General features: G+C 40.3%; 4 protein-coding genes across 5 annotated transcripts; 1 reads left to right on the top strand and 3 right to left on the bottom strand.

The window, feature by feature from the left end:
• Positions 1–2,938: 2,938 nt before the first annotated feature.
• Positions 2,939–5,215, bottom strand: LOC119121774 (sulfotransferase 1 family member D1-like). Its single transcript, XM_037249678.1, has 7 exons — positions 4,951–5,215; positions 4,626–4,754; positions 4,400–4,497; positions 4,133–4,259; positions 3,971–4,065; positions 3,273–3,453; positions 2,939–3,135 (listed from the first exon to the last, which is right to left on the bottom strand). Exons 1-7 carry the CDS (start codon positions 5,099–5,101, stop codon positions 3,023–3,025), a joined length of 894 nt encoding a protein of 297 aa, XP_037105573.1. The 5' UTR covers positions 5,102–5,215; the 3' UTR covers positions 2,939–3,022.
• A 590-nt stretch (positions 5,216–5,805) lies between these two features.
• On the bottom strand, positions 5,806–10,883 carry tmem44 (transmembrane protein 44). 2 transcript variants are annotated; one of them, XM_037249674.1, is made up of 10 exons: positions 10,096–10,883; positions 9,462–9,588; positions 9,302–9,392; positions 9,047–9,207; positions 8,642–8,728; positions 8,387–8,557; positions 8,159–8,284; positions 7,964–8,029; positions 7,749–7,868; positions 5,806–6,068 (listed from the first exon to the last, which is right to left on the bottom strand). In XM_037249674.1, the coding sequence occupies exons 1-10, from the start codon at positions 10,278–10,280 to the stop codon at positions 5,886–5,888; spliced, it is 1,317 nt and encodes a 438-aa protein (XP_037105569.1). In that variant the 5' UTR covers positions 10,281–10,883; the 3' UTR covers positions 5,806–5,885. The 2 variants fall into 2 exon arrangements, with proteins under 2 accessions (XP_037105569.1, XP_037105570.1); XM_037249675.1 differs by having other exon boundaries at positions 7,809–7,868.
• An 83-nt stretch (positions 10,884–10,966) lies between these two features.
• lsg1 (large 60S subunit nuclear export GTPase 1) lies at positions 10,967–15,225 on the bottom strand. The gene is made up of 14 exons (XM_037249673.1): positions 14,997–15,225; positions 14,360–14,486; positions 14,120–14,240; positions 13,947–14,033; positions 13,777–13,863; positions 13,628–13,688; positions 13,374–13,550; positions 12,793–13,131; positions 12,566–12,667; positions 12,346–12,489; positions 12,127–12,250; positions 11,919–11,998; positions 11,639–11,809; positions 10,967–11,551 (listed from the first exon to the last, which is right to left on the bottom strand). The coding sequence occupies exons 1-14, from the start codon at positions 15,087–15,089 to the stop codon at positions 11,372–11,374; spliced, it is 1,893 nt and encodes a 630-aa protein (XP_037105568.1). The 5' UTR covers positions 15,090–15,225; the 3' UTR covers positions 10,967–11,371.
• Positions 15,226–15,842: 617 nt separating this feature from the next.
• Positions 15,843–17,851, top strand: fam43a (family with sequence similarity 43 member A). Its single transcript, XM_037249677.1, has 2 exons — positions 15,843–15,950; positions 16,065–17,851. The coding sequence occupies exon 2, from the start codon at positions 16,094–16,096 to the stop codon at positions 17,120–17,122; it is 1,029 nt and encodes a 342-aa protein (XP_037105572.1). The 5' UTR covers positions 15,843–15,950; positions 16,065–16,093; the 3' UTR covers positions 17,123–17,851.
• The last annotated feature ends 4,981 nt before the right edge of the window (positions 17,852–22,832 follow it).

Genomic DNA, 22,832 nt, shown 5'->3' with positions numbered 1-22,832 from the left:
TTGCAAATCATTGTATTCTGTTTTTTATTTCACACACAGCTTTTTTTTGGAATAGGGGCTTGTATAATATTTTTAACTTTTTAACTCAATAAAGTTTCCAAACAATTCAAGATTATTGAATTCAATACACTCTTCACATTTAAACTGTTTACAGCGAGTTAATAAAGTCCTTTAACTCTTATTGTCTTCTAATGTTTGGCAACTATGCAGCATTTTTTGCATTTCTTGCTTCTAAAGCGGTTGAAAAATGTGCAGAATAGACAAAATAAGGGCTCAGACAAAATGGCGTTGGCCATGCCTTCGGCAAGTAAGGTGATTGCTGACGTACGGGCCAAGAACAACACAAAGGGCCTTTGCAAACTGCTGCTTGAGGTCCTAATCCATGTCCGCCATCCCCTCTGTAAACAAGATTCCATCTTTTTATTTGGGACACGGTTTGTTTTCTTTTGGCACCTGATCTTGACAGGGGCAAGAGGAGGCCCAGAGATAGATATGCCAACTCAGCTTTATGATGACATCAGTCTGCGTCAACTGAATACAAACACATACAAAATTGGATCAAGCACATGAAGCACTGGAATAAATGGAGTAGTTCGCTAACCAGATACTGGTATGGTAATATCATGTTTAAAACACAAGTAAAAAGTATTGATGCAAAACTAAATCTTTACATACAATAAATATTCTTAAAAGAAATTCAAAAGAATTCCCTCCTTTGTCTTCATCAGGCAAAAAATGTTAATGAATTAAAAGTCAACCATGGAAGCCTCCTTTAGGAGAAATTTATTTTTAACAACATAATTTTAAATTGATTACATTGAAAATAAATAATTAAACCAAAATAATCTGTTATACTTGCGGCGTTTATTAATTAATTTGGACATTGCATCCACCCACACATAAATTCGCAAAAACAATGCTTCAGGGCAACATTTGTCTTTGACAGTCATTCAAGGACACATACAAATGTGCACTATAAAGTTTATCTAATCATTGTATTGTTCTATAATCAAATAATCAAAAGTGCACAGTTGATGTAATAAAGGGTGTGGAGGATGCAGATGATGGAAAGGATCGTGGAACACTGCCTGCCTCTTATCAAGTCACACATTCCCATACCTGACAGTCTTGATAGCCCAGACAAACCACAACACGGAATGAAACTAATAGGCATTATGAAACGATTATCACATGAAACGCATGCAAATGGTTCCTTTGATAGTTGTTCATGTAAATTAACTAACTTCCCCTATAGCGAGCAAAATTTAGACTTGTTAGCACTTCACTTTCCCAAGAATCTGTAGTTGTTTGTGTCAGATCTAAGTACCATCAGACATTAAACCACACACTGGAAGGAAGAGGAGAAGACAACCAGAACAGGTTTACTCGCGAGGAGAACAAGAGAGAAAGGAACCTCAGTTACAATCTCCATCAATTCTGAGTCCTTACTCCACGTGCTCCTCTTTTGAATGTTTTGGTTGCCCTGGTTACAGAGGCGTTGCTACACTAAAGGGAGGGGAGATTGTGGCTGTAGTTAAAGTTAAAGTCCCAATGATCATCACACACACATCTGGTTGTGGTGAAATTTGTCCTCTGCATTTAACCCATCCCTGTGTGATTTTAATCCATCCCCTGGGGGACAGGGGAGCAGTGAGCAGCAGTGGTGCCGCGCTCGGGAATCAGTTGGTGATCTAACCCCCCAATTCCAACCCTTAATGCTGAGTGCCAAGCAGGGAGGCAATGGGTCCCATTTTTATAGTCTTTGGTATGACCCGGCCGGGGTTTGAACCCACAACCTTCCAGTCTCAGGGTGGACACTCTACCACTAGGCCACTGAGCTGGTAGCAACGCTGATTAGCTAAGGAATGTAGTGTGGTGTGAATTAGCACTTCATTGTCGGCCCGTGACCCCCGCAGGGTTTGTCCTCTTTCCTCAACCAGTTGTCTTCCCCCATGGTTGGCTGACTCGTCCTCGACTGTGATCAGATAACTTGAATCACGTTGATGGCCGCTTTCCTGTGGAACAATGCAACTAAACCTTTGCTAACTTTATCTACTTGGTAAATTAACACACAATAATAATGGGTAACTTGTCCTAAACACTTCAACACACATTAAGTAAATGTGAGGTAACTGGTATGCAGTTCCTTAAACAAACATTGAGTAAATATGGGATAACTTGTATGCAACTACTTCAAACTGTATTAACACTTAACAAAGAAAAACAGTTCTGATCAACAACTATCTATGAACCAAACCTACAGTTAACTAAAAGGAATGAAGTTTCTTTGAACCAAACAAAGAACATTTCGCCTCTGCAAATAAGGTCTGCTCGTTGTTAGTGAAGGCCTCTTACAGAAACAAAAACAACATAAGGACAGGAAGGATACATATGACTGACAGGGATCAAAAGACATCCCTGTCACTAAAGAGGAAGAAACTAGAATCTAGGTGTCAAACTCGTTTTTTTCACGGGCCGCATTGTAGTCACAGCTTCTTTCGGAGGGCCATTATGACTGTCAACCCAAATAAATGTATGAGCACCTCATATTATATACAGTAAAAGCTACAAAACAAACTGACAAATGACTCGTTTTCAAACCAGAGAAGTAAAAACTTGTCAAATATTAAAAGATATTATTAAAAGTGAAGACAATTTGCAATTCTAGTAATGACACACGAATTTGATGCACAATTTATCTTCGCGGGCCACATAAAATGATGTGGCGGGCCGTATCTGGCCCCCGGGCCTTGAGTTTGACACCTGTTACCTAGATAAAAGGAAAGTCATAAACTCGTAAAGACAAGGCCTCCAGGTCTGGCAGGCCAAGGCTTCACTTAAATTATTCCAACAGTTTGTCTGGGTGTGACTGTGAACCTACATGTCAAACCAGCCATTATTTATTTTAATTAATCAACATTGAAACAAGCAAATTGGATTGCATAGTCAATGACATTTAGAGACTTTGTTTAACTCCAGCTAACTAAAGCTAACTAGAGTCAATTGAAATGCTGCAAACCCATTACAACTCTGTTCTGAAAGGAATGTTGACTTCCTTCATTTTGGTCTCGTAGACCTTGTCAAACTCCGCTGACTGCTGAGGGGTAAAATGGTTTTTCCAATCACCAACCTCTCCTGTTGAGGATAAAACAGACACAATAGTTCGTTAAATTATGCTGACAAATGTGAAGTAAACGGAACAGCTTTGAGAAAATAGATGGTTATTGTTTGAATGCTAATATAAAATTTGGTTTAGTTGAATGGTGAATGACCCTTTCTCATGTAGCTGGAAATAGAAGTATCAAAAATCTCCTTAGGAACAAAGGTGTAGTTTGCCATTGGATTGTCCTTCATGTTGTTGAATGTGGTCAGGTCCACAATGCGGTTGATTACATCATCAGAGAGGGACAAGTCCAGGTACCTCATGATTCGTGTCACTTCACGGCAGAGATTCTGGGAGGGTGAATAAAGTGGAAAAGAGACAAAATTGAAAACTGAATTTGAGGAAAAAAAGAGAAAAAAAAAAAAAGAGTCACAAGGAACTATAATTTAAAAAAATCCAAAACTATTGTAATCCTATTTTGCACACAAAACTACTCCATTGTTTATGTCAAGACTTGTAAGACGCTCATGAATCTCCTTTCATCAAGAAAGTGGAAAGTCCAGAAAGGCATAATACCTGACTTAGCTCTTAACGCAGTCCTAGTAATCAATAGAGGCTTGAGATACAAGCCCATGCTTCCTGGAAAATAAAACCCACCAAACAATTGGACCTGCAACCTTACCAACTCATCTAGCGCCCAACAATCCTACGGGCCATTCCTGTCAGAGTGGACCACCATGGCTGACCCCACTATAACACTGTTGTGTGGAAACACTGTATGATGAGTAACATTAGCTATTTATTAACAACTCGCACCCCAAAAAATATTCATGATAAAGGCATTGGGAGACCTTAATAAATCAGTACCTCTTTCATGTCTTCATAGAAGACGTAAAGGATGTTCCTCTTTTTTCGCTCCTCCCAGTATCCTTTCACATGATCGTACCAGGGGCCATATAGCCCTGCAGCGATAATATTCAGTGACCCATTACAATCATCAAATAGTCCTCATAAGATATTCGTACTTACATCCTCCATGGATAAATCTTTGTAAATAGCCCTCCCACGATCCAGGATCAGTGCTGCTTAAATTCATTTGTTGAAATTGGTAGAAGCTTACCACGGTGTCCTTAGCATTGCGTGTGACGTAGATTGTCTTTAAGAAAGATCACATTAATTTAATTTTCTCCCTGGGGATCAAAAGGTGTCTGTGTCTGTCTGTCCATCCGTCCATCTGTCTGTCCGTCCACCCGTCTACGGTTCTGCGTTGTCATCTGTGCAGGTGCACCAACTTACTTTGCACTTGTTTTCCCAAAACCCAGATGGAATCAGCTGAAATGGCAGATGGGTCTTAATGATTCTTGGGGGATTCATTTCTTTCAGCATATCAAGACCTGATGGGTTACAGAAAACATCTTCATGACAGTGTACAGTATAGATTAGTTGTTGTACTTGGAACTGTGTCTTACATTCACTTCAATTTTCTGCAAAATCTAAAGAGATCTAAATGGTCTCTACATACCTGGCTGGCTTCCAAGTCGATCGGACATCTCAAGGAAAGGCACTCGCATTGACAATGGTGCTCGTCTGCAGATTTTAGCATCTCCGTTATGAAGAAGCAGATCGACTATTTCCAGGATCCAACTCGTCCCTTATCAGTCAAATTTATAAAAACACATTACTCAAAGTCCCTGTAAAGTGAAACTAAATATCTACGTTTGAAGATAGTTAAACAATCCTACTACATGTCATCCTTCACAGTAGCTTTACTTAATTCCATCAGAAATTGAACATAAGCCAAAAATATTTTATGAGTACCATACCAAGAAAGATGAAAGTTATATAACCTGATTTAGGATAGGATGCGATAAGGAGGTCCGATGGATCAGGACGGAAAGCACAGATGGCGTCAATGTTTGAGGCGATGTCGACTGAAAGTAGAATTCCTTTTACCATGACAGCAGTAGCGCGGTGGAGGATCTTCTTGTTTTCCGACATGACTGAGGTTGCAACGTTTTATAGAACAACGAACAAAAACTTGATTGAATTCTTCAGGCGTAGTTCTGTATTATGTTCTTTCTTCTCACCAACTGTATGCCTCAGATCATTTTTCTTTGGTTTTATAATGAACATTTTGCCTTGCAGCTCTTGCTGATTTTGAATATAAGATATCGTGCTACGTGTCAACAACACACCCAAAGCAGGATCTAAGCCTAAGGGTTTTTTTTTTCCTGTTGACCCTAACCGTAAATTAACTCACCAACTCCTTCCGAGAAAAGGGTCTGAGTTCCCTAAAAGTAGACATGCTTCTTTCATTCAGAAATGCGTTCTAGAATTTGTTCTTTATTAATCAGCAGAACACAGGATGTTTTCAGCAACATCACAAGAAGATAAAAGTCAAGAACAGCAATTGAGCTTTAGCAATTCCAGATACAGCTACTTTAATTATTGAAAAGGTGTCAGTTTCGCGATTTCAGAACATACCAAAAGATCATCATGATCTCTCAGCACAATGTGCTGTGGAAGAGTGGTTGAGAATCACTGGCCTGGAGTGACTTGCAAAATACAGGATGTAACCCAACAACCTCAAAGTCCAAGTGCAATAATGGAGCAATTTTGTTGCACAGCACCAGGCATTTTAGTTATAAAAAAAAAAATTTAAAAAAAAAAAAAATGGAAGATTCAAGAGCAGATTTTATGGATTTTTTTTTTTTTTTATTGAATCACAAATGTATATACAAATTATGCAACATAATTATCTTCACTGTAATTTTTTTTTTTATCATTTTGACTGGCTGACAACCTCATTACAGGACACATCATTCTGAGGGAGTATGCATGAGGCATAAGTGAGTATGTTAAACGGTTTGGGGTTGCTTGGCCACTCCTGCAAGGGGAAGGCCTCTCCATTCTGTGAGTTTGTGTTTGGTTCACTCCACTGTACATTTCCCTCTTCAAAATCCCACTAGAAAACAAGAAGAGGTCCAGATCTAAATCATGGAGAATCAACACAATCACACATGAATGACCTCATGGCATTGAGCACAAAAGTTGTCCTGACTTTCAATGTGTCCATTTATTAGTTCTGGATACAACAATCACGTTTATGCAAGGCTTTATTAAAATTCGCTGTGTAGTATGGGATGCCAGTTCGAGCACTAAAATATGGTATTCATTTTATTATGTCGGACAACAAACTCCATTGACTCCTGAGCAGGAGAAAAAACATCTTCCAAAATAGAGCTTGCTGATCCCCTACAGCAAAAGGCAACCGTTTTCCTATGCAGACGTGCCCTGCCCAGCATTGGGCTTTAATCAAACAATCTGTCACAGGAGAACAATTGAGCAGCACATAAAACGTCAAACATTTCCCGGCCTCTTGCCTATTCTCCATTTCTTCACGACGGAGAAACTGTACTCCGCACAATACTGTCCACCCAATATACTGGCAGAGGTGAGTCAGTCAAATATTGTGGCCCGCCCTGACATTTCATTTTAGTAGGCTACAGCTAGATCGCATATGAAGGATTCCTCGTAAAAATCTAATCTGCATATCATTTATTGGACCAGGAGACACACCCAGAAACAGAACACAATCAATACTGGTTAGGGAGCAGAGGTTTGTTGTGGCTAAAGGTCTGTAAAGATACATCATCATTTACTTTATATGGTCTGCTAAGTTTGTTAGAGACAATTTATCACACTTGTTTTTCCAGTGAAGTGACACACTCTGATCAAATAAAATACATCCTCTGAAGCTGTTTGACTTTGTCAATAGAAAAGTAAATAAAACCCCTGCATAATTAAAAAAAACGTTGTAAATTAAGTGTAAAAATAAATGACCACTGTTAAAATTAAACTGTAAAAATTCAACTACTCAATCTTATCTTTTTTAATCAAAACAAATATGAATTGTTTTCTAATAATAAAGCAGCACTAAGCAGTGACATTAAAAAAACAACAACAAAGAAAACAAAAAAAAAGGTTGTAAATCATCTGATACTCAAACGGAGGCAAGTTAGGGACACAGAGCTCGTGTGTAGCATTTTGCATGCAAGGGGGGGTCTAAAGTGTTTGCCCCTCAAAGAGTGTTGGTCGGATTGCCTAAGTTGCAACATTTATAACTATTGTGGTTTCACTTAATCGGGTGCGCAAAGCCTGACTCATGCTTATCAAAACCATCATCGCTAGATAAACGAAGCCACAGAATGTATCCTAGATTCTCATCATATCAAAAGTGCTAACTGCTTGTCTCGTGGAAAGGACTTCAAATAACTGGATGACCCACTTCCAACAGTCATGTGAAAGTCTGAATGTCACTTTCTTACCCATTGCAAACTTCCAACAATCCACATTACACCAGGTATCCAATACAAGAGCTTGGAATGACACAGTAATACGTTAATTCAACAATTTTTATGACTATTAGTTTGCAACTGTGTTTAAATCATACTAGATCCATACCTTTTAAACTGCACTCAGAAATGCATTTACGTCTGTTGGGTGTAAACCTTTAGAGTCAGGCACCATCTAGTGGTATTTCCTAGGTGGTACTGCATCGTGCTATTCTAGTACCAATTATGACAAACGTCATATTAGTGATTATCCTCAGTACCGGTAATATTATGCAATCAGTCCTACCCACCTCTAGATCAGAATTGACAATTGAAGAGTCACATGATGTATCACAATCATCAACTCGTACCATTGGGGCCGTGCTGCTCAGAGGTGTGTTGTCCACTAATGTCACCTCTCTTGGGTACATCTGTCAACAATATATTATGATATACAGTAATGTCCATTACACACTGAAAGGGGTTGTGTCTTTTAGTGTTTGGTGTGCGCAACAACTTTGCTTACTTGTTTTGTGGTGTCAATACTGACGTCCATGTAGTGGCCCATCTCGGTCAAATTGAAATGTTTGCCCTTTAAACAAAGAGGTTCCAATAGCATAAAGGTCTGACTAAAAACAACACTTAAATAGAGAAAGGTTCATTTGGAAAATACTCAAAAGGATCTACAATGACTGGCATACATGAAGGAAAAAGGATTTACCTGTTTTCCATGATGCTGCACAGGAACTTTGTCCTTCGATGAGTCACCCAGGAGGCTCTCCATTTCCAGAGAAAAGCGTTTAAGCTTCTGCCTGGCTCCCATGTGACACCAGTGGAGGGCTATACTCTGACACAGGTCAAAGATGAAAACTGCTGCAAGATCGTGAGCTTGGACAAAGAGTATTGCGTGCTTTGCATTATTAATATTATTTTTGTATTAAAGGGATACAAGAAGATCCAGCAAGGCCCCACAGACAGCAGTCAGCAGCCAAGGCATGACCCTGAGGAGGAAGCTGAGCCTCGTGTCGTAGTGAAGTATGGCAGCAGCATAAAGGGCAGCAGCAAGCGAGCATAGCGCTCCAGAAAAAATGTGAGATCTTGAAAGTGTTTTCCCTCTGTACTGCAATCAAGGGACAAAAAGACACTTTAAGTTAAAAGCCACTTTCTGACTCGTAACAAGGACTCATTGAATATGATCACTTACAACTCTGTAAAGTGTGGGGAACTTGGAGGTCGAGGAGATTACAAAAGAGAGCAAGCCAAGGGTGTAACCTAGGATTTCGGTGTTGTCCTAGTAGTAGCAGGTGTTGGAAACAGGAGTTAAATTACAGTTAATCTTTGAAAGCAAAATGCTGCAGATCTTGAAATTCAAACACTAAATTGTGTCTAAAAGCTAAGAAAATTTGGACATCCAGAGGATGAGGTCACAGAGATTTCTAAAAATCCTTCAAGACCTCTAACTTAAGTAACTGAGTCACACACGGCAAAAACATCTGTATCAAATTCCTTCCCTATTAAAATAAATGGAAATGCCATTAATACGTTTCAGCACCCTGTCTGTTTGTCTCACTTATAAATCACATACCGGTAGTAGTAGTCACAGTCTTACTTGCAGGGCAACATAAAGCAACCTCCTCCCATGGAGCCTCCAGCTCGCTGCTGGACTATGGAGGACGCCTGATTTAAGAAAACCTCCTGTGAGTGCCCCCAGCAGAGAGACCACGAGAAGGTGAGCTCTCCTGCGCCTCTTGATCATTCTTTGCCTTCTCTCTGAAACACAATGCCACATAAAATCCATCCATCAGTCTCCTGAGTATTTTGACGATTACAGTCTAGCTACTGTTCTTCTTTATTTTTAGCTTACCTGCTTGCAAGTTCCTGCAAAAACACAGTGGAATTCCAAAGGAGACAAAATTGACCAAATCCAAAGCCGCACAAATAAGTCCCATTAAAACCTGCAAAGAAGTGAGACTTAATATCGAAAATGAGCTTTGGAGATGAAATACCCTGACTGTCAGGTTTACTTGAATTTGCAGCTGTCTAGACAAAACGGCTCCGGTGAATCCACACACGTTACCAAGGAAACAGTAGAGAGAAGTCACAATATGTCCAGGATGCCCTCCAGGATGTTTGCACCGCCGAAGCACGAGACTTGAATGGTTAAAGCAGGAAAAAACAAGTTAGAAGTGACACTTGGATATGTGAGACAAGAAATAGGTGAACCATGCAATAATTTGTAATGCAACAACCTGCACACAATTTGATCACACTGCAAAATGAGGCAGCAGCAGATGAATATTGTTGTTAATACACAAAATTGCAATCTGTTTCCCAGATATGTTTTGTGTTTATGAATGACTGGCATCGATTCTGCACGTTGTAGGGTGTCGCTTTATAAGATTCAGTGCATTGACTGTCCCAGTAGTGCTTGGATAATTGTGACACACCCAATATGGCGGACGCACTGACGTGTAGCAGCCATTGGGCAACTTACTTATTTGAATTAGAAAACACCTGTTCAATGATCATGCTGTTTAATCAGAATGTATTTAATATTGTTGCGTATTTTAGTAATTCCACAATGATCTAAACAAATCGATCAACCACATTGCTCATTATAGACTAACTTGCAGGTAGCAAATATTTGAAGGCACTTACTGAAGAGATGAGATCAGTAGCAGCAGAGACGATACGCAGATTAGACGGATGGAAAAACAACTTTGTCTTGGGTCAGTCCTCGTAAAACAAGGGGTGAAAGAAGTTGTGCAAAATGCGAGGAGACTCGATGCAAACGAGTTAAGGTCTTCCTTAGTCCAGTCATTCTCCTGGCTTGGTGCGGACATGTCGATACCTGCAGTCCGACGCCCATCGGCGGAAAGAAACTGGCCAATAAAATCTCACAAATATTTAGGGGTTGGACTTTTAAAAAAGTCTATTAAGCTTCATCAATTAGATGTATTATCCCCGTATCGAGATTTCATGTCCATCAATCAATCAATTTTCCCAAATCTCCCACAATATGGACAGCAAATCTAATTCAACTTTTGCTATGTGAAGATTTTGGAACTTTAATCTTCAAGGGTCACCTTCACTAATTGAGGAAGTGTTTTAATATTTGCCATTGTTTCACTTGATAGCTCTCTGTATTTCAAATAATCAATACCAGCCATTTTCAATACCTCCCTGTACCCACCACGAGAAAACAATAAATATGTATATGTAAAAATACATACCTGGGATTCAATGACTGGATTCTTAAGATAAATATGTAATTGGCCGTGAATGAGTTAAAAATTAAATCTAATCTCCAAATAGTTAATATTAACTGATTTGCTTTCGGAATTTTTCTGTGGATTCTGCAATTGCTCCAACGTAATATTTGTGTTAATGTAGCTGGCGGAGTATCCTCATAGGTGCTCCCGTTCCCATAATTTCTGCAGGTACAGCCTAAAGCAGTTTAAATGAATTATGTTAGCAAATGTGCGATAAGATGACTTGTGTATGTGTAAAATATGTAAGACACGAAAAACATACTCTCAGAATTTTATCCCAAAAATGTATTTGGTACATAATTCATATCTGTTCGGATGTTCTGTACAATAGAAACAGGGTGATCTATGTGTTGAATGGAGTTTTTGCCCACTGTAAATTATTGTGAAAGTATAAAAATCCAGACTTTATGATTTTTAGTCATGATCTTCGTGCTCTGATTTATAACTGATGGTTGATTCCGTATGTTGACCAACAAACCATAGCAGTCCAATATTGCTGATGTAGGCCATTAGCTAACGTCAAAGCATCTTCAGCATTAAAAAGCCTTCTGACCTCCAGATTCGCTCAACTATTGACTCGTTCATAGAACAATTTTGAGTGTTTTGCCATCCTGTTGGGATTAATCTCTATATGAGATGAGTGTTTCATTTCTTTTGAATGATTAGGCATCGAGATGCTTGGTAAGCCGACGCACTTTCTCCTTCTTGTTCCTGTTGCCGTGTTTCTTCCAAGGTTTGCCTACTGTCATCTCCTTTCCAGGTTTTTCAGGGGCCACGATGCCGCAGCCTGGTTTGTAGCCCATGAAACCCTGGACTCCTTTAGACAACGCTCGTACATTCTCCTAAAATAGGACATGAAAAATCCCATGAAAAAATGTAGATAGTCTTTAAACCGGCTAACCAACATGGCGTTACTGTAAGTGTTTTACCACATGAAAGAAGTTCTTATCCACCGGATTTTCAATTCTCTTGATTTTTCCTTTGTTACCGCTCGAAGAAAGGTCACCGTTGTTAAGATCGTTTCTTTGGAATTTGCTGTGCTGTGGCTGGAAGTCCTCAGGCTCTATGTGAGGAGGTGGATGGCAGTAGAGAAGTTTTCCCTGTAAAAGAGGCAACACTGTATTAAACAAATGTCCTATGACAGTTTAGAAGCTTTGAAGAGAAACTTAAATTCTGGTTAACTGCCATTGCCATTCAAACTTAACTCACATTGACGTAATCCTTCAGGATGTAGCGAGCAGATCGGGGCTGATCAGGCTGGCCGTGTGATGTCATAAAGCCTCTCATGTCTGAAAGCAACACAATTCAAAAATCATTGTGTTTGCCTTGATTTACGAGAGACTCTCCAGATTTGATTCCTGGACTCTTCAAATTTGACTCCTGGCCAGGTAAAAATCGGCAATGTAACTAGTCTTACATCCATATGCCATAAGCAGCTCCTCCGAGGTGGGGTGTCTGTCAGGGTCTTCATCCTCTCGTGGCCTGATTACGTTGATACCATACGTGCCCTCCAGGACATGCCGAGGGATCGTTTGGCAGACTTAGGTCACTCGTTAAGTTCATAACGCTGCTTTGAGAAGATGATGCTGATTGATGGAAGTATGTTACTCAAGTACGATGGCGGCGTAAAGGATATGAGGGAGGCTGCCGGTACATGGTCTCTCATCTGGTCAATGGGCAGGATCCCACAGCAGATCATTTCAGCTTTGGTGGAGACAAAGGAGGGCATAACCAGACCAGGGCAGTCACATAGGCACAGCCCGGGCTCCACAAACAAAGTCTGTGAAACATAAAGCCACACTCACATGAATCCCAATTGAGCCTACAGTAATGAATGTAGCAGTAGAGCCTTGTACCTGAAAGTGCTTCGTGTGTCCAGGTGTTGCAGAGACGGACACTTTTTTATTTCTTAGAATGGTGTTGATAGTTGAACTCTTCCCTACATTAGGATAACCAACCTGTTGAATGCATCAAGGTGAAAAGCGGTTCATTCATCTTGAGATAAACTCTGATGTCTTGTTCCCATCTGCACTATAATGAAAAAAAAAAGCAACAAATAAGATGGAAAAAAAAATTTACCCACCATGCCGACGGTAAGTTGTCCCTCTTTATATTTGGGCCCGTCGTGAACCATCTTGAACATCTCCAACAACTCGTCCTTGTGCAACAGGCGAGCGGAATTACGGAAAGGGGCCTCGTTGGATTTCCCAACAATATCCTCCTCTTCCTGCCACTCATCTTCTGAGGCAGTAAACCACTCCTCATCGTCGACGGTTATCCTCTCCTGCGGCTCCTCCCAGTCATCGCTCTCCTCCCCCTCATCCTCCTTGTCATCTGCGCCCTTCAAGCTCAAGTCATTGTCTGGCTTTGCTCCATCATCTTGGTCACTCTCTCCAGATTCTGGCTGCTCCACCTTCACACCCTGTGGAACACAGACAAGCACCCCTTAGTAAATTAAAATGGTGGAGAAGAGTTATTTTATTGGTTAGATTACAGGACAGAAGATTCATTAAAAATGTTTTAAGTCAGCAGTACGTTATATTGATGAAAATTATATTTTAAAAAATATTTCATTGTTCCTCACAACAGAGTTGCGTTCCTACGGCGATAAACTCGTCGGTTTGGACCGTCGTGACTTGCGTGTATTTGATCTACAGTTCTCACCTTTTCTTCTGCATCCAACCTGTTGCTTTCAGCGAGGGCGGACCAAAAAACTGCCCTCAGGCCTTCGTTCTCAAAATGTCTGGCCCAGGCTCGCCTCTGCTGCCTGGTCAGCAGGTCTGCCTTATTCACCAGCACCATGTTGACCTTATTCTCTGACACCTCTTTTACGTATAACTCCTGGAAGCAAACAACCATAACAATGTCAATAAAACCATATCATGGTGACAAAAAGAACATTAAAAAAAAAATCTTACCAGGTCAGGACATCTGAACAATGACGGATTTCTTGCATCCACGATCTGTACCACAACGTCACTGCAGGAAGGCACCAAATGTCACCCTCAATTTCCTAACACTGGATTCTAATTGGGAGGTAAGAATTTTGCTTTTTTTTTTTTTTTACCTTCTCTCAATGACTCTCCACAGCTGCCTCCAGAACTCCAAATTCCTCTCAAATGGAGTAAGAAACAACTTCTGTTCCTCTTCCAGCCTTAGGAAGCAACGACAGTTAGATTCTTGACACATTGATGAATGACAAATGTTTAAAAGTACATCAACAGTATCATGACTCACTGCGCAAGCTGTCTTCTCCACTCCAGGAAGCTGTCCTTTTCTGCCTGTTGCAATGCCTCAGGGCTGGTGCTTTCATCCCAATGGGGGCTGGAGGAAAAAAAAAGATAGGAATAGAAATATAAAATTCAAATCATAATGATGTTTTGGGTTTAGGGCGGGGAGTTTAAAGTTACCGTCGAGGGATTCTGAGAAAATGCTTGTTGTCTTCATGAAGACTCTTCAGCCTTTTTTTCTCCTCAGCTGTCAATAAACCTGCTCTAGCTTCTGCCGGTACAAACTTGATGTTGAGTTTTTCTACGATAAAAACAAGAAGAATACTAAGTGATGAATCACAGAAAAATATGAATACAATTATTTACTGTGCCTTTACACATTTGATCATGTTTTTCATTCAATAACATGTGATCACTAACCAGCTACAAACTCTGTTCCTGCCATTTCTGCAGTAGCCAAAAAGTCATCCATGGAAGTCTGTTCAGTCACTGACTGCAGGTTCAACCGTCCCCAGTCATAGCCATCATTCAGTTCACTGGTATGCAGCTAGGAAGATAAAAAGTAGACCAGTAAGAATTAAGTGACCTTCCAGGAAACACAATATGCTCATGATACTGTCACACATACCATCCACAACATTCTTTACATCTGCCACCAATAATATTGTTTTTACGACAATAATATTGTGCTTGACATACTGTCATGTTGTAGGTTGCATTTTAGTCACCTCGTTTAAATACCTCAAAATCTAGACATTAGATGTAAACATTGATGCTACCTCCTTGAGGTACAGGAATACAGTATTATATACTGCTGTCAGTAAGATAAAGTGCAGTTCTATGCTGCAAACGACAACATAATAAATATTGTAACTTTATCACATTGCTTTATTACCGTGACCTATGCAGCTGTTCAATGCATAAATGAACTGACATTCTTCTGACCATATAATTAACATTCCATGTGGAACGATGCGTTAATTTCCCACCGTTTAAATGTCATGAGGCACAACAATAAGAAAACCGACTCAAGGCATTCTGATACAGAAATCATTACCCATGTGTCGCCCTTCTTGTTGCCTCGGGTTGATTGAAATTTTTCTTTTATCAGAGCTCTGCCAAGTGCTCCTCCAGCCTTCTTCTTACCCATAGCTCCTCTTTCAGAATCACTTCACCCACCAATTACTTATTTATCTGACTGTAAAAGCACGGAAAGTCACCACAAACGGAGATACATGTGCACTGGGTTGTTGTCGGAAGAACCGGAAGTGGGACATACCAAATTGGTGAAGGGCTGATAATGACAATTCCGATGATGTATCGGATTGTATTCCGAGTAATAATGTATGCCTAAACGATAAATCCCCAGAAATGATTTTAAATGCAAATTAATCCGTAAAATTCGTTTTATAGCAAACCTGAGTTACTCAGTTGTGGTACGTTCCAAACGTGTCCAACTATTAAAAATGTCCTGAAAGCAAACGAGACGATAGCAGACTTTTGTTCCATATGACTGATGGAAGGAAAAAATAGGCTCTATGATTTTAAACAAACAAAAAAAATAGTTAGTAAATTTGAGAAAAATACTCAATACATGAAAGTAGTTTGCTTTGTTAGGTTACGTAGTTCAAGTGTCACAAATGTGTGTCCAAGTATTAACATTTTTGTACAATTTGTCAAATGGTTTATTTAAAAATAAAACGAAAGCTGTTTCTTATTTTTGCATTTGTAAAGTTTATAATTAATTTATCTAATAAAATATTTAATAAATTCCAAATGCAGGAGTTGCAGTTGTCGTATTTACCAGAGGGTGGCGGCCTAAACACACTTTGAGTATTACTATTGCCTTATGAGAAGCGTGTCTCACTCAGTAAATTCATCCCCCCCCGCCCTACAATATGGAAATGGTTTGCGCCAGTGCATACGCCTCAGAGCCGAGTCGGCTCTTCTTCATTTGGAACTTGACGCACATCAGACTGCAATGGACCACTTCAGAGGATGGACACATGAAGTACGGCGTCTCGTAGAGTAGCTCACACATGACTTGACTAGGAGTAGAAAGCACTGGACATTTACTCGACTTTAGAAGTGCTTTTAAAAAAGTTCAATTTTCCTTCTCTCCCAGTCGAGGTGCTCGCTGCGAACGGCTCTAAAATGCTGCCCTGGAAGAAGAATAAGTTCGACCTGATCGAGGAAGACAAACAGTCCAAACAGAAGGGCTATGCGGTGAGTCTCAACTACTCGGCGCTCACCTCATTCGCCAAGTCCTGCCCGGAGAGCGCGCTCAACCGGGTGGGCAATATGTTCAAGTCCAAGCGGAAAAAGTTCAAGATCACCAGCGACGATCCCACCTATACGGTGCTCTACCTGGGCAACGCCACCACCATACAGTCCAAGGGGGACGGCTGCACCGACGTGGCGGTGAGCAAGATCTGGGGCAAGAGTGACATGGGCAAGAACGGCACCAAGATGCGGCTCACCATCAGCTCGCAGGGCATCCGCATGGTGCACGTGGACGACAAGGCAAGAAGACCGGGACACTTGTACCTGCTGCACCGGATAACTTACTGCGTGGCGGACCCGAGGCTGCCCAAGGTGTTCGCGTGGATTTACCGGCATGAGATGAAGCACAAGGCGGTGATGCTGCGCTGCCACGCCGTGCTCGTGTCCAAGCCGGAGAAGGCGAAAGCAATGGCCCTGCTGCTCTACCAGACCTCGGCTACGGCTCTGGCGGAGTTCAAGCGCCTGAAGCGAAGGGACGACGCTCGGCACCAGCAGCAGCAACTCATCGGGGAGCAAACAATCCCCCTGGCGCCCCTTAGGAAGCTGCTGAACGGCCAATGCTACTACAAGCCGCCGGTGGAGCGCAGCCGGAGCGCACCGAAGCTGGGCTCCATCACGGAGGACTTGGCCGGGGAGGAAGAGGAAGAAAGAGCCATGCACTTTGAATGTGAGGACATTCTGGACACAGATGAATGTGTGCCCAATGGCAAACAGGAGCTCACGCAGATTATCAACGATTTGGGGGAGATGAGCATAGGCAACGACGTGCAGACACTGAAAGCTGACCTCAAAGTTACCAGACTACTGTCGGGGGAGAGCACGGGGAGTGAATCGTCCATAGAAAGCAGCCATGAGCTCCACGCACTCTCCAATGGCTTCGAGCAGATAAAAGTACAGTGAAGAATATGAAACTGAGCCATTGTTGTGTGTTGAGCCAATGTGTCTCCTCCAAGGCACAAACCGACTTGTTGACAGCATATGGAGACTTTCTTAAACGTGTGCCTCGACAACCATGTCAGGAGGGGTGGAAAAAAGCACTGACAGGATTTGGGAGCTATCATGACATTTAGGAGTGTGTTCAGATGTCTATTTGGGGATGTGTGCTTTTTTAACCTGCCAAATTCAACACACACAGGACTAATCACCCTCTCTTTTATTTAAGAGGATTTGCCTCAACACTTGTTTACCCAAGTGGTGAAAATAACATCATCTGTTGAAAACGTGCCCACTAGGACCCCCAAATATTTTGTTTAGTTTTTTTCTTCTATAGTGGTGGGGCCCCCTAGTGTCCGTATGCCCTATATGGCACGCCAAGTGTGTTTGTTCCCACCTGCCATGCAACATTTAACCTACACATGCTCATAAAATATGATATTTGGTCATATTTTTCAGGTTCCCCACCCCTGCCTTAAACCAATGTTTGAGTTGACGACCCCTTCTTTTCTGTAATTTTGCACTGTTGTGGACTTTACTCGTGTCACATTGACGACAATGTGCAAAATGTCTGTTGTTATGTTGTCTTAAACATAAATGTCATATCTTTGCTGTGCAAAAGAAAAAAATAACACCAAGATGTAAGGTCAAATGTTTTAAAGTATGAATTAAAAATGTATTTTTTTCTAAATAATATAAAATGTGGCTTGTTCTGTGAACTTCATTCATAATAATAATAATAAAAAAAGACAGAAGTGATCAAATATGTCAATTCATGAGTTTTGTTTGAGCACCTCTGCTCTCGTGTCACGTGTGCATCCAGTGGAAAGCACATTTTGGGAGAATTTGGATTGATATCCAAAACCAATTTAACAAAATGTATTAGATTGGAAATACACACTTTTCACTTTAAAGAACTGTAGGCTTTATCTGTATGGAAACAATATGGGTTATAGAACTGACAATCTGTCAATAAATATTCAATTAAATTCCTTTCAATATATTCTCGGGTGTTTTCCCCAATGGGAGCACGAGCGGGTTGTTGAGAGGTTACTCTGTAAGGCCACTGAGGTCTCATTCATTGTCACCAGCCTTAGGGCATGGACAGAGCATGTCAGGCAGTTTGAACATCACATGGCTCTTAATGACTGGGCAACAGAAGCACTGGGGTTAATTGGATGTTTTATGATTTTTTTTTTTAATTGTGTTTTGTGCACAAACCCATACGTCACATGGTCATGATTGTCTGCTTTGCACAAAACAAGAACTGCCTCTCGTGAGTGGAAGCACAACTCCGAAATGACCACCCCCAAAAAAGTCGCTTGTGACCTGTTTTTGACCCAACACTGAATTTTAAATTGGAAAAACTTCAATATCTTTAAGTTGGGGTTCCATAAAAGGTTCTAAGCAGGAAATCCAATTTTCACAACAGCAAAAGGTGAATTGCACAATTTAAAATATTATCCAAGTTTGTTGCTTTCAAATTTTGAGTTTACCAAACTTTTTTTTTTCTTTAAACAGTGCAGCAATTGTTGACAAGAAGTTTTAAAAATCTTTTGCACTTCACAAATGCGAGCGTCCCAGTTGCCCCTCATTAGGCTCAGTGATATAACAGCTCGGCCAAAACACACATCTCTATTGATCTATTGATAGATGTGAAGTGGCTTGCAGTGCAGCTATGAAGCAGGGCACAGCATAGTGGCAGCAGGAACAGGCACAAGGAGGAAAGCAATAAAGTCAAAAGAGGGAACTAAGCAAAGATATGCATGGCGACTCTTATCTTGGAAGGACAGCTGATACAATCCCATTGGCCACGCTAAGGCTAACGTTGAAAACAATATACATTCCCTCTACGGATTCAAAACAAAACCAACAAAAAAGAAATTTTGTATTTCACCCACTGGCTTAGTAGAGTGGCTTGAAACTCGGTTGCCCGTCACAACCCCAAAGTGAGTCATTCATTCTTTTGTCTGTGTTGTGCTTTTTATTTTAAGTACGATCTGTGGCCGTGGCCTCGCGCACGCAAACAAAACACCCTCGTCAGCCGCTCCTGCGTTAACAGCGGCTCGGCACAGTTCGAGGTGAATGCATTTTCATCTGACCTACATTTTCACAGCAGGGTCTGCTACACCTCAGCGAAAATCAGCAGTTTTTTCACTGCCATCTACGCACATTGTGCCTATTTAAAAATATGATGGAGTTTGAAATGACGAGTGCTTTTCAAACATCCAAAGGTGGCAATGTGTGCACTACCTTACTGGTAAGGAAACTCCAGTGATGCCTACTTACTAAAGAAACACCTTGGTGTTTGCCCGACTCAGTAGTATTTGGCATGACGGCAGAAAAAATACTTTCCTATCTACAAGACAGTGATAATGACAAATGAGTCATTGGCTGGATCGACTTCTGTTGGCCATGTTTAATGTTTTGTGTCTTAGTGGAATCTCCAAAATGACAATCATGTGATAGGAGTGGCCCTTCCAGTTAGAATTACAAATTTAGTGTCATGGTTACAATACACAATGTATTTTACTTTGTAGTTAAGAGTTGTTCTAAAAGCAAACCATTATGTTAAATTGAATATGAGCTGAATAAATAAGGGCAGCAGGAATTGGAAAAATAATTGGGTTCAGTGCAAAACCAACAAAATATGAATTTTACACACAAAAAAGCAAAAACGACCAAATCGATGAAAATCTACAATAATTGAATGTGACTTTTTCTGTTGCCGATAAATTTTCACTGTATTTATTTTATTATTTATTATGTATTTATTTATGTATTTATTTTAAAGTTCAAAATACATTGTATTTCGAAATAAATAAATGTGAACAAATATGTCTTGTTAATTTTAATTGCTAAAAAATTGTTAAATGAGCAAATAAACAAACAAACAAACAAATAAACAAACAAACAAACAAACACACACATACATACATACATACATACTACATACATACATACAAACATGCATACATACATACATACATACATACATACATACATACGTAGTACATACATAAACATTTAATTATATAGTTTGAGCCAGAAATAAGGGAGTAAAAGAACAGAGTTTCTTAGTCAGAAAAGGGTAGAGCCAATCATCTGGGTCAAAATCTGATTACATCTCTAGGATTGCTACAAAATCTCCTTCTTTATAATTGATGAATTTCACGGTTGGATCTGATATCACTGTCGATGTCGCATTGGCCTGACTCAGAGGTGCCAAGCAAACGTGCAGAAACAGTGCCCCGATTCTGCTCGTGACAAGTTCATGCACACCCAGAGAGCATAATTAGCCGTTTCCTACTGGGTGCTCTGAAGACCTTCTGGCAGGTGCTGAGCTTCACACTGCTATTTGTGATGACAGAGCGTGTAATTAAAACACAGACTTTAATTAAAGGCACCCCTGCTAGAGGTGATTTCAATGAGTCACAAGGTAGAACCAAAAGAGGAATTGCCTCTAATGGAACGCTGACGATAGACAGATTGAGACAATGAAACCCAAAAGAGCCGTCGAACGCTTCGCCTAATTTATACTCCTCTGACAGTGTGTGTCATATCACTCACATTTCTAATGAATATTTAGTGTTCTGTTCCCAACAAAGCCCAACTGAATTCCTGAGAAGTGACAACCACAGAATAATGATGCCTCCTTAAAAAGTGGAGATTGTCTACGCAATCATTACACTGTGCCTTATAGGGTGGGTGTGTGATCCGTCTAAGACCAAAAACATATGGGCATAAGCCACACTATATACTACATTTGTTATAGCTGCAGCTGTTGTAAAATGTGCTATATAAATAAAGTTATATTGTATAGGAACAAGACTATCGCCAGTGGTACAAATCTCTGCTCTAGTTAATCCAAAATGTGTTTGTTAGGGTTGAGGTCAGGGTTTTGACATTCCTTCATATGTGCCTGTTGGAAAAGAAAAAAGGGTCTTCCACAAACTGTTCCCACCAAGTCTGAATGTCCAAAATGTCACCAATCTTGACTCACTGTGGGAAATATGTGCAGGTGCGAAGGGGCTTCCGCTTCCTTTTCCGGTCAAGCATACACGTTTGCATTCAGTACACAGTGTATTTCTGCTCTCCACATCTGAGAGGCTCTGACCCTGTCATGATTTGACAACAGGTTAGTTGCACAGATCATTATCGTAGATGTGCTCCGGTGACAATGTCAACGCGCTTATCTGAAACTGCAGAAATATTTCATAGCAGGAATAAAAAGTTCTCAGTTGTTGTTGGCTCTTGACTTCCATTCCTGCATACATGTAAAATTACAAGTAAAAGCATTGGTTATATTATAAAAATAAGCTTTAAAAATCCCACATTACAACTTTAAAATATAACTTGAATTTTAACATTGGTATTTATACCAATTGCTAAATTTCTCCCTAAGTATGACAACTTTATCCTTGCCGTTATATGAATTTATTCACCTAATTTTAGGACTTTATCATTGTAGCACATATGCCTTTTTAATATAGTCAGGATTTTATTCTTTCTATGATTTCTTTTGGTTTTTTATGTTCTCCATTATAATAATGTTTATTTTATAATATATTTGTATGTAAATTTGTGACTATTATCAAACTATTGTAATTTTCTCTCCTGATTTATAAATGTATTCTTGTTATACTAATATTTATTTTCTCTGAAAATTAAAACTTTATTCTCGACGATTACAACTGTGCCTAGGTAATTCTACAATATTATTCCTGTATTTTTGTGTTGCCACTGGCCCTTATACACTTTAATATTTACGTTGCAGGGTATAGATCAAAAGAATTTAGTGCCTTCCGTCGCCATTGAGTTTTAGACAACATGGTGCCTTTGAGACAGAAGCAAGTGTCACACTCATTATTGGCTCTCCTTACAGAGTGCCTGGTGAAATAAATGGTGTCTGTGTCCATAAACTCACCCCCATGAGGCCGTGTAACCTTATATCTCGCAGTGTCCCATTCAGCGAGTGGCGCACTTGTTTTCCACTCGCTGCAACACAAAAGCCTTGCCTCTGGAGAGCCATAGATTTCAGCAGGGTTATTTTGGTCTTTCCGCTCACAGGGAGGAAATGGAATAATAACCTAGAAAAAGAAAAGGAAAATTACTAGCTGACTTCTCGGACTGTCTGGGGGCGATGCGGACGTGGGGAATCTGCTCATGAGTCCATTAAGAGACCCATCAGTATGTTTTGAGCTTTTGTTGTTCAGTAATGACTACCTTAGTTACCAGCAAGTCTGGCCTACTTTTCTCATGTCGAAATCCCCATGTATAATTTTGCTGTTTGAAATGCAGTCAGGAAACAGATGAAATGTCCAATCAGAGGCTTGTCAGTGTTGTCCCATTGGATGCACTGTCAAAGCCTTTGTGCTTTTGCTGAGGAGTAACAGCAGATCAGGGGCAACATTCCTACTATGCATCAGAAGGTTGTCCTAAATGGAGTAAATTGATAATCTGGCCCAGTTTGAGCACTTTTTAAAGTCAGCAAAGGTATGATTGTCAAGTCTATAACACTAGATCATCCTGAGTAATTACTCTGTGGCGTCAATTTTCCTTTCACTTCAGCTCTGAAAATAGTTTGGGCCAACATTCATAAATCTTAATATTTACAAATGTGTGTGTGGTCGATACTGAGTTCGGCCAATACGCAAACTCCGCAATTGTGACATGA

The sequence above is a fragment of the Syngnathus acus genome, chromosome 4 (genome assembly GCF_901709675.1).
Source record: "Syngnathus acus chromosome 4, fSynAcu1.2, whole genome shotgun sequence".
In the NCBI taxonomy this organism is placed as follows: Eukaryota; Metazoa; Chordata; class Actinopteri; order Syngnathiformes; family Syngnathidae; genus Syngnathus; species Syngnathus acus.
The sequence above is the reverse complement of the archived record's forward strand: the minus strand, read 5'-3'. Positions and strand labels throughout refer to the sequence as shown.

Excerpts from the sequence above, each read along its gene's own strand:
- LOC119121774 (XM_037249678.1), bottom strand. The coding sequence starts at position 5,101 with ATGTCGGAAAACAAGAAGATCCTCCACCGCGCTACTGCTGTCATGGTA. Across the intron at positions 4,498-4,625 it reads TCGACTTGGAAGCCAGCCAG|GTCTTGATATGCTGAAAGAA; the intron begins GTATGTAGAGAC and ends GTAACCCATCAG. Across the intron at positions 4,260-4,399 it reads TTTGGGAAAACAAGTGCAAA|ACAATCTACGTCACACGCAA; the intron begins GTAAGTTGGTGC and ends TCTTTCTTAAAG.
- tmem44 (XM_037249674.1), bottom strand. The coding sequence starts at position 10,280 with ATGTCCGCACCAAGCCAGGAGAATGACTGGACTAAGGAAGACCTTAAC. Across the intron at positions 9,393-9,461 it reads CTAGACAGCTGCAAATTCAA|GTTTTAATGGGACTTATTTG; the intron begins GTAAACCTGACA and ends ACTTCTTTGCAG. Across the intron at positions 8,558-8,641 it reads TCCCCACACTTTACAGAGTT|TACAGAGGGAAAACACTTTC; the intron begins GTAAGTGATCAT and ends CCTTGATTGCAG.
- lsg1 (XM_037249673.1), bottom strand. The coding sequence starts at position 15,089 with ATGGGTAAGAAGAAGGCTGGAGGAGCACTTGGCAGAGCTCTGATAAAA. Across the intron at positions 12,668-12,792 it reads GACAACTTACCGTCGGCATG|GTTGGTTATCCTAATGTAGG; the intron begins GTGGGTAAATTT and ends TGCATTCAACAG. Across the intron at positions 12,490-12,565 it reads GACACACGAAGCACTTTCAG|ACTTTGTTTGTGGAGCCCGG; the intron begins GTACAAGGCTCT and ends TATGTTTCACAG.
- fam43a (XM_037249677.1), top strand. The coding sequence starts at position 16,094 with ATGCTGCCCTGGAAGAAGAATAAGTTCGACCTGATCGAGGAAGACAAA.